Source organism: Littorina saxatilis, linkage group LG7, assembly GCF_037325665.1.
Source record: "Littorina saxatilis isolate snail1 linkage group LG7, US_GU_Lsax_2.0, whole genome shotgun sequence".
NCBI lineage: Eukaryota > Metazoa > Mollusca > Gastropoda > Littorinimorpha > Littorinidae > Littorina > Littorina saxatilis.
The window spans coordinates 56,481,440-56,491,964 of record NC_090251.1 but is presented as its reverse complement, the minus strand read 5'-3'; the positions used below and the strand labels follow the sequence as shown (position 1 = coordinate 56,491,964).

General features: G+C 45.9%; 1 protein-coding gene across 1 annotated transcript in view; it reads right to left on the bottom strand.

Moving 5' to 3' along the window:
• Nucleotides 1–170: 170 nt before the first annotated feature.
• LOC138970399 (snake venom metalloproteinase HT-2-like) overlaps nt 171–10,525 on the bottom strand; it is a 25,933-nt gene continuing 15,578 nt past the window's right edge. Inside the window, exons 5-9 of the mRNA XM_070342845.1 lie at nt 9,838–9,963; nt 8,325–8,379; nt 6,721–6,882; nt 1,632–1,901; nt 171–503 (exon numbers count right to left, since the gene is read on the bottom strand). Coding sequence (XP_070198946.1) covers nt 259–503; nt 1,632–1,901; nt 6,721–6,882; nt 8,325–8,379; nt 9,838–9,963 — 858 coding nt within the window. The 3' untranslated portion in view covers nt 171–258. The remainder of the gene's footprint in view (nt 504–1,631; nt 1,902–6,720; nt 6,883–8,324; nt 8,380–9,837; nt 9,964–10,525) is intronic.

Genomic DNA, 10,525 nt, shown 5'->3' with positions numbered 1-10,525 from the left:
CCAGTTCTCTAAGCAGCCCCCCCCCCACCCCATCACACACACACCCACACACACACACCTTCCGTCTCTCGCCCCGTATATCTATCCCTCCCCCGCCTCCCCTCAACGTCTTCCACTTCACCCTCTCTCCTCCAGCACCACCTCACCAACCCCCCCCCCCCCCCCCATCCTGATTCATCCCACGTCGCACTTCCCGCCCATAAAACATGGCATAATAAATCACACACATATTGTTAGGAACAAGCATAGTCATAATTATCATACACATGTCCACAGTCTACATATATTGCACACAGCTATCAGCCACAGACACAACTGTATAGGCCACTGCAACGTTAAAGTGGAAATTGCAGAACTTCGTTGAATGATGCCTTGATTGTCATTCTCCTTTGCGCCACAAGTGCGACAACATTGATCACGTTGCTGCTGAGTGCAGGGCTGGCTGCTGTTGGACAGTCGCTGGCAGAACTCAGGTGTAAGGTCCCGATCCCCGTATTCACAACCTGAAACAAAATCTTGATCAAATGAGACTGCGCTATTTTAAAGGCCCGCTCTGTCTAATTCTGATCTTTTTGCACATACAGAATACAGAATCTTTGATTGCCCAAGGTTTGGAATTTGTCAGGGGGGTGTTTCCGATGGCCTCAGATTGCACCAGATTGCTCCATTTTCCTTGATTTTTATCAAAATTTCTACGGGGGGGCATGCCCCCTGAACCCCCTAGGAGCCGGCCTTTGTCTTCCAAGTGACGGTTTTGGAAAGTGGTTGGGTTATTTGCTGGCTCAGGTTGCACCAGATCCTTGTTTTGATCCAAAATTGTCTTTTTAAATTAAGGTGTATAAGGGGAAGTGTCTCGATTGGCTCAGATTGCACCAGATTGCTCCATTTTCCTTGTTTTTATCAACATTTTCCGGGGGTTCGAACGCTTCGCCCCCTCAACTAAACGCTTCGCGTCGTCGAATTGTCCCTAAAAGACAATTTGGAAACCCCATGTCACGAACTGAAAACTCTGCCTGAACAATCCCTCTGAGAGTCGGCATTCAAATATTAACGGCATACCAGCCGAGGGCCCGGCGTTTGCTGTTCCAAAGCGGACGTTGTATTGTGATAAAGGGGCATGACTTACTTTATTTGATTGGTAAAGCTCCACGTGGAGTTGTTCCCCTTTACATCTGATTTGTTGTTGGAACCAAATTCCTACAATAACGCCAGATTCAGGCATGCATTTGAGCTGTTTGAGTGGTTTGCTCTTGTCCTCAATCGTTTGTAACAGGTGAAGGGGGCAAGGTGAGTAAAACATGTGGAATTTGTGAAAATATGTAATCATCCAGCGGCAATACACCAGCCAATGAGATTGCCTCACTGACCGGCTGACTCATTCGCTCACTTCGTCTACTTACTGAATCATTCACTGTCTGACTGACTAACCGACTCACTCACTCGCTCACTGAATGACTGACTGACTTACTGTGACTAACTCACTGACTGAGTGGCAGACTGACCAACTCACTGTCAATGACATTGACTGTCTTACTCGATCACATGCCCATCCACTCACTGACTAACTCATTTGCTAACTATAACTACCAAATATTTTGTATTTCTTTTTTCGAGTCTTATTAACCGCTTACCTTCACGACCTTGAGGAGTACGTTGCTCTTGACACGACGCACAGCAACTGAAGGCCAAGGTCGAGTTGTAACAACCTTGAACTTGATCCGCTTGCACAGCCGCCCTACAGGGAGCTCCATCGACACCATTGGGCGCGTCTGCGCATGTCCACTGAGTTGCGTCAAAGTTGCACGTGCCACAACAGTCACGAGCATAGGGCGTGCCGTCCGGGAGAAGCCTGTGGCAGGACTGCTGGTTGCATCTCCTCACTCTGTCCCCAAACGGACAAGCTGAGAGAAAAGAAAAAGATTTGGACCGTTAAAGTTTTTATGCCTGAGATCGGCAAAGACTTCTGATGTTGTTAAGGGCAGAATATACCTGCGCAGTTTCAGCGGCACAGACGACGCACTGCATATGATTGATGCTGCGATAGGGATTATGTACTTGGCCTGTGTTCCTTTCACGCAACGAGTAGCGGGCTGGGATAATCTGCAGTGCGTCGTCTGTCCTGCTGAAGTTACATAGGTGAGCGCCAAGCCTTACATACTTGTTATGTTCTTTTCAAACTGCTAAGTGTGTGCTTTGTAACTTTGCCTTTATGATCAGGATCGTCATCACCGTTGTCGTCAGCAGGCAGGTCCTTGTCATCGTCCGCTGTCGTTATCATCCATCCAACTGTGTTTTCTTTTTCGTTATAATTTTATGAAATGTACATCATCGGTGACGGTATAATGAAGCCGATATCTTTCACCAAGGAATTATAAAGCCAACCCTTCTTACATTAATTGGCTGTCAAGAATTGCATAGATAGATTGCAATAACTTGAACTTTTTGGGGAATAGATTTGATGACGAAAAAAAGCCCAAAAGCTGCGGTTACTAAAATAATTCCGCTTCTTGCAACCTACAGACGTGTACCGCTGGTATAACCCTACTGTCGGCACTGCTGCCATACGCATTCCTTCGTGAGTCTGACGCATGGAATTTGATTTGATTGTCGTTGCTTTTTGGGTCCTGTCGCTGCCCTACACGCCACCAGGCGTGAAAGGCAGTAAGTAAGTAAGCTTTTTGGGTCCAGCGGACCATATAGGCCAATAGTTAGGTCCAGATCCTTACTCCCGTGACCATTCTCTGGCTGCAAAGGTTTGACGATTGATTTGACTTCTACGGACCCTTTAGAACAAAATTAGACCCCCCTACACCTTCGAAAAATGCTGGCATTTTTCACCAGAGGCCAAAATCCAAGATGGCCACCAGCGCTATCTGGAAAAATCAAGTTTTGAACCAAAGCACCTAGAATTATGTACAAAGACACTTTTTCGGGTGAGTTGACGACGAGGATTCCGATTCTGATATTAGTTTGACGTTACGACATCATTTGGCCCTAATAATTTAAGATGGCCACCATCCAGTAGAGCGAAAACGTAACTTTTGTCCTTCAAGCAAACATCCTCCATAAGGATCTATTGCAGTAAAGCAATTGTTGAATGCATGACAAGAGAACTTAGTACACTTCTAAATAACCTCTGTATAATAACTGTAACATGAACAGTTTTCAGTTGAAACCAATTACAAACTGTCAATAATAATCGTTTTACTCTGAAAATGGCACTTTTTCGGCCCTTTCTTTGGACAAAGATGACAACAACACAGTTGATACACATTTAGAAGTCACCAATTGTGCTTTTATGTCCTTCCTTTCAGTGCTATGAAATCGATGAATCAATATGACATTGGTGAGATAAATTAGTCCGAATCAGAGCATGCTGCCTCGCTAGATTCTGAATCGTCATATTCCAATGCATTCTCCCTCCTCTGTACATCATCATCATCATCATCATCATCATCATCATCATCATCATCATCATCATCATCATCTTCCTCATTGCTCTCATCTTCCTCGCTCTCTTCAGCTGGCCCTTGTGCAGGTAGGTGCATAGGTAGGTGTATCGGGAGAGCAGGTTGCGTGTGGCGGACAGGGCGACAGCGACCACCCACCAGCTCCCAGCCGTTTCCAAGTGGCGTGGGGTGGTTCTTCAGGAAGGGATGACGCACTAGATATGCCAAGTAGTTTGCACGGAGGCAGTGTTGGCGTAGGCTGTCTGCATCTGGAGGCAGACGGATGAATGCTTTGTTTTTCAGTGCCTTCCACTTTGCTGCACGGGCCTCAGCCATGGTGCTACTCTTGTTGTCGCCATAGATTGCATGTCGCGTGAATTGGAAGAGCTCCTCTAGCACCTCCTCCTCAGGGTCAAGGCTATCTCCGCACTGCAAGAGTTGCCGTCGGGCCACAGCGCTCTTTGCAACCCGGTCAAACACTGACGTCTTACCCTTGCCGTAGAAACCTGTCATACAGTGAAGCTGCACAATACAGTCTGCCATCTCGTCAGTCACCAGGCCACGGCAAAAGACCGTCTCCTGCTTCCTCTTGATGCAGAGGATTCCTGGCAGCTGCTGTGAGATGACTGCAGCCGCGACATAGGCATCCGTAACAGCGGCATCAATGACAACAGGGCCACTGTAACCTGATTCGCGCAGAACTGCATATGTGGAAAAGAGGACAGTGTCAGCCTCAGACTGCTCAAAGCTGTAGTTCTCCAATGGTTGCTGGGTTGACAAGTTGGTGCAGTGGGGGCCAACAGAGTAGACAATCTCTGCATCAACACTCTGTGCAAAGTCTCTCAGGTGGTCACATATAAGCTTTTGTAGCCGCTCCTTGTTGCTGACACTACACAGCAGCGTTTTGAACGCGTGGGGAGATAGGGAAGGGGTCGCTCAATTTCATGTAGGTGTTGGGGACATGTGCTTGACCATGTACCCGCAGGTCTCGCTCATCATCTTTGGTTGAGTATGTTGCGTTGTACGGGTCGTTCACACATATAATACGTTCAGCATGACCATGACGGGCAATGATGATGGATGACACCTTGTGGGCGTAGTCTGACCACGTGTATGGGGTACCATCTTGCGTCTGTCGATCCTCTGTTGATGGCGTTGCCATCCTCCAGATCATGCCCATGTCGATGAGAGCGATGTAGGGATCCTGCAGTTCTACAGGTTGCAGAGAGAGCCTATGGATGAGCTTGCTCTTTTGTGTCTTCCTATATGTGCCGTTTGGGTTGAATAAGGCCACACACTCCTCGACAACACGATGTTCCAACAACTCAGAGAGGTCCACAAGTTGACTGACCTCAACCAGGTCGATTACTGCCTTGAGAGCGCTCCGTTCCATCTCAGCAGCTCTCGCCTTGAGTTCCTCCCCGGGCTTCTCCAAGTCGGGCATCTTGGCAAACGTCAAGCGTTTGCTCAGAGGGACGGGTGCATGGAGGGAGGTATTCTTACTGAACACCCTCTCTCGCAAGAAGCTGGTCAGCTTTTCCTCCCCTGCAGCATGGGCTGACTTGAAATCCGCAACCAGCTCATCAGAGACAGGCATGGCTGACTGTAGCATGCGGAGGGTGGGTGAGGAAGGGTCAAACGGAAATGAGTCAAACTCATGCATGCATGCGACCAGGTCCTGCACACACTGCTCACCTTCTCGCATCCGTTTTGGGCCGCATTCCGTGTGCTTTCTGTTGGCTTTTTTTCGGTTGGCCATGACGTTATGAGCTGCACGAATCCTGGCCACATTGTTCACATTTCTCGAGTGCACCAGCAGCTGCTTCTCATTTTGGAGAATGGAGAGCCAGCCAGATTTCATTTTGCTGCCCTTGTTCATGGTGCATTCGATCCACATGTCCCAGGCCATGTTGGAGTAGGGGTTTCCTGTGATGGATTGAGCAAAGTCAGTTTGAAGAAAGGTGACCTGATCAGCAGGGAGAGCTGTCAGCATCGCCCAGAAATCAGAAAGCCACCGTCCGTATCTGTTGTTGTCGTACGCCACCATCCATGGCAGCATGGCTCGCAGAGATGTGACGTACCCGTCCCAGTTGCATATATGGACCGCGTGTACATTCTGCATGAGCGCGTCCGTCATGGTCAGGAATTCCCTCCAGTAGTCCGCCATGTCACTGCCCTCCACATTTGTGAATAAGTTGGTGATGAGGCTCTCGAGGTCAGCATCCTCCTCCAGTGCCTCATGAGCAGCAGCGCGGGATTCTTTGGAGAGACTTGTATCTCTGAGGATCTTCAGGTTCTCCCTAGTCTCACCACCCAGGTCAGACGTGAGCCTCCCCTGCACTAGCTGACTCATACGCCCCTCATACATAAGCCTCAAGCAACACAGTCCCCTCTTGTAATGTTTGCCTTGCAGCGCACGATCAACGGAGCCCTCAGCAATAACTCCTCCCGCCACGAGTACGTCCCCTAGCTCACTCCCCTTGTAGCGTTTGTAGATAGCACTCATCATCACACACTGTGTATGGAAAGGACCAAGAAAGGGCACAATGTCACGGTATTTGTTTGGGTTCTCGGCCTTGAGCAGGGTGATGAGGACGAACACGGGATGGTCTCCCACTAAGAAGGGCAAAGGGTGATTTGTGGTGCTCCCGTTCAAACGTTTAGTTTTCACACTACCGGATGTCGGCCATCTTGAATTTCTGGATGAAAATGATGTCGTAACGTCAAATTAATATCGGAATCGGAATCCTCATGGTCGACTTACCCGAAAAAGTGTCTTTGTACATAATTCTAGGTGCTTTGGTTCAAAACTTGATTTTTCCAGATAGCGCTGGCGGCCATCTTGGATTTTGGCCTCTGGTGAAAAATGCCAGCATTTTTCGAAGGTGTAGGGGGGTCTAATTTTGTTCTAAAGGGTCCATAGAATTCAAATCAATCGTCAAACCTTTGCAGCCAGAGAATGGTCACGGGAGTAAGGATCTGGACCTAACTACAAATCAGATCTAGGACCCCCTGACGCATGGAAGTATCTGGAAGTGTGTGTGTGTGTGTGTGTGTGTGTGTGTGTGTGTGTGTGTGTGTGTGTGTGTGTGTGTGTGTGTGCGTGCGTGCGTGCGTGCGTGTGTGTGTGTGTGTTAATAATTATTATCAAAATGGCCAAGAACTCGCTTATTTCGTGCAACGCTAAAATGTCAGAACCGAAGTAATTTACTGATTGTCCTTTAGGTACAACAAGTATTTCTCTCCATTTCATTGCCCTCTTTCAACGTACCAGCTCTGTTAGCGTTGCTGTTAGCCTGGGCATTCTGAGCGCAGGTAGCACAGCAAATGGTCCGGACCCGCTGGTTGTAGCACAGCGCGGGCCTCGCTGCTACGGCCTGGGGACATCTCCGGCGGTTGACCAGGGTCAGCTGATCTCCGAACGGACAGTTCCCTGTGCGGACATTTGTTTCTTGATTTAAGTATGGCAAATGAGTACGGTTGAAACGAGTAATAATCGGTGTAACAAATAGGTTTGAAACATTCGAAACAGATCGACTGCTAACACTCCAAAATCAAGAATAAACAAGAGGCGAAGCCTTCAAGGCTCACGTAACAAATCGACAAACAGTAACACAAACTCAATCACTCCGTCACACATACAGTAAGCATACATGACGATTTTTCCTTTTTTTTTTTTTTTTTTTTTTTTAATCAAGAATTTTTTCTTTTTTTTTTTTCTTTTTTTAATCAAGAATTTTACGTCATTGGTCATTGTTTATTTACATTCTCATTCATTTCACTGAAGAAGGGCGTGGCCCGAAAGTCTTTGAAACTTTGTGTTTACTGTGTTTTTTTCTAATTAATAATACAGTAAGCATAGGTGACACGGTGCAAGAGTGCGAGACACTAGATCTAGATCTGTCTGTCTGTAGCCTACTTACGGGGACACGACTGCCAGATGGCCAGATCGACACTGCGCTTTCGACAGCGCTTCCTCGCGCAGACACTGGAAACACGCTGTGCAGATTAACCTGTAGGAAATCTCCTTTGGTATCTTCTTTATCTATTTTTCTGGAGCTACGAAACCGAACAATGTGAAATCGTCTTCTCCGAATCGGCGAACTGCAGCTCGGTGATAACTGTATCTATACCACAATCCTTCACGCGATCTGACCTAACCTTGACCCCTGACCTGGTCTACATACCACACACGACACAAACCAGTCAGCTGTTATTACCCCCCCCCCCCCCTCCCAAAATCCCCCACCACCCGTTTTCTTTGGATACACACTTTAACTACATACGTGCCGACAAAATGTTGATCATTGCTTCAATACTTTGAAGCTGTTGCTTGAATAATAACCAGGTAAAATTAGTATTTCGGTGTTCAGTCAAATGTTAAAGTTTCTACCACAGACATACACACATACGCACGCACGCACGCACGCACGCACGCACGCACAGACAGACAAAAGTTAGCATCGCATAGGCTACACTTACGTGAGCCAAAAACGTTTATGGAGCGTGTAACTATTGACAACACTAAACATTCACAAGAACTTCGAACTATCGGTATTTACAATGGATAAACACGATACACAGTGGACAAAGCTCGATGGTAACTGATACTGTGCCTTATATCTGCATTGTTGTCGCCTCCAAAATGGACTAAGCAAAATAGATTTATGTTTTGTTTCGTCTATAATTAAACGGTACATAAACTCACCTTCTTACTTCTTGATTCTCGATTTTGAAATGTATGCAGTTTCGAATTTCGGTTTATAATCTGCTTGTGAATAGCAACGTGAATGGTTCTAAAAAATCACTATAGTTCTGTGCAAATGACATGTAATCAAAATAGGAAACAGTACGACCAAGTAGTGTCAAAATCACCTTGTGGAATATTTGGTGCATTTGCATTGGCCACACATGCCCCTTCTTCACACCACTGGAATAAAAAAGATGTAAATTAACATTATTTTAATTTGCAATGATATTGCTTTCTTCCCGCACACACACACACACACACACACACACACACACACACACACACACACACACACACACACACACACGCACGCACGCACGCACGCACACACACACACACACACACACACGGTATTTTGCCTTGGAATTCCCACCTTGAAAGTTAAGGCCTACATGCCTCCACCGCTGTATTCAGCATTCACAGTAACACTGTCTTCCTTTTCCCCAAACGAAAAATTACTCCCCCCACACACTCCATATGTAGCATATCTGTTAAACCGCTGGGTCAAAACTCCCTCACCCTCCATATGTAGCATATCTGTTAACACTTTCTACCCCACCTATGTTGACCAAGTTTTTTTTTAGCCGAGACCAGCTGTTGAACAAAACGTAAGAAAAAGGTAAAAAAATGGTTTTTTTTAAAATACCGTCTTTTTACGTTTTTTTTTAGTTTTTTTAAACGCTCCCTTAGTTTACTTACAATTATTTAGCACATGTTTTTGACCTAGATATATTGAAACTAAATAAAGTATACTTGACTTCATATATATTTTTTTGTTGTTGCGAAAAGCGAAAAAAATCTTTAGGGTCGGCGCTTAAAAATAGGGTCGGTCGGGTTACCGGAAACAGACATATTTTTCTTTTTGGCCTAACTGTGTAGAAACTGTGTATCAACACGCTGAAATGCAGGCGTTAAGATCGACGTTACAGGAAGCGACTGAAGTGAATGTGTGTACGGATATATCCGTACCAGGTCAGACAGAGCCATATGAGTGGGTACAGATATATCTGTACCTGGGAGACGATGAGTCAAAACTCCCTCCCTCTCCAACAACCCAAGCTAGCGGCTTAAGGCCTTCTTTACTTGAGCTCGAAGTAAACTTCGCGACTTCGCAAACAACGTATGCGCCAAAGCTTTGTGTGGCGAGCTTCTTCAAATAGACTTCGCGACGTCGCTTTTTTACAATGAATATAAGGTTTTACACTGCCTTGGTACCAAGTGCAACCTAAACTGGTTTACACGGTACTTGCCTTTCCATTACATTTTGCTCACGTGGTGTCAATGTGATATTTAATTGATATCAACTTTGATTCCTCCTTCACCCCTATTAATGTACATGTCACTGACCCTTCCGGTTGACTGTCTGGTTGGTATACACACGTAAATAGGCCCAGTGAAATTGAACACTTTATCTGTACATATTTATTATGATATATGCGTGTGGAAGGAGTGTGAAGTTTTATGCATACACCATAACAAAATCCTGTGCTTTGCATTTGGTAAATAAACTGTTTGACTTGACTTTCCGCACGTGGTGGCGTATGCAGTACTAGTAAGATATCCCACAACTTATATTGATATACAATTGATATCAACTTTGACTCCCCTTTGACCCCAACTGATTTACATTTTACTGACCTTTCCATTTGCACAAGTAGTGCCGTGCGCAGCGTGATACTCCACGCAGAAGATGCGACGTCTGTTTCCGGGCACCAGACAGAACATGGAGGTACAAATTCCATCGAGATTTCCGAAGTTTCCTCCCTGATTAAAAACAGACACAATAAAACAAAATAAGAAATGTTATTTAATGGTACGTTAATTTTTGTCAAAACAAGACAAAATGAAATCTGAATTTCAAAAACGAAAACATTCAAAGCCGACGATACAAAACTAACCAACCATAACCCAGTTCACGCAGCACAACAACAATCACCTGTGGAGGCAAAGCCAGGCAAACAGGGTTGAGAGTTTTAGAGCCCTACAACTGCCATTGGTACGCAACGGTTCTAAAGAGCATACAAAGTGACAACAGCAGCCAGACCCCAACACAAACACCACATATCATTGGTGTGCCGACTTCCAACCTACCAAAAACGTCGAGCTATTATGAATAGCTCACGCTTTGGCAGGGAGACAACTCCATCAATGCATAGCAACTGCCTGTGACAAGGGCGAATACTGCGTCACCCTGTCACTCCATCAACCAACCTGTTGTATGAAAATACAAGCAAGCTATGTTATAGGAACGTGTCATTGTGACAAAACAAACCGTTACGGTCACTGATTGTCCAGCCAGCGGTCTTTCAAGTGGACAGGCAGACGA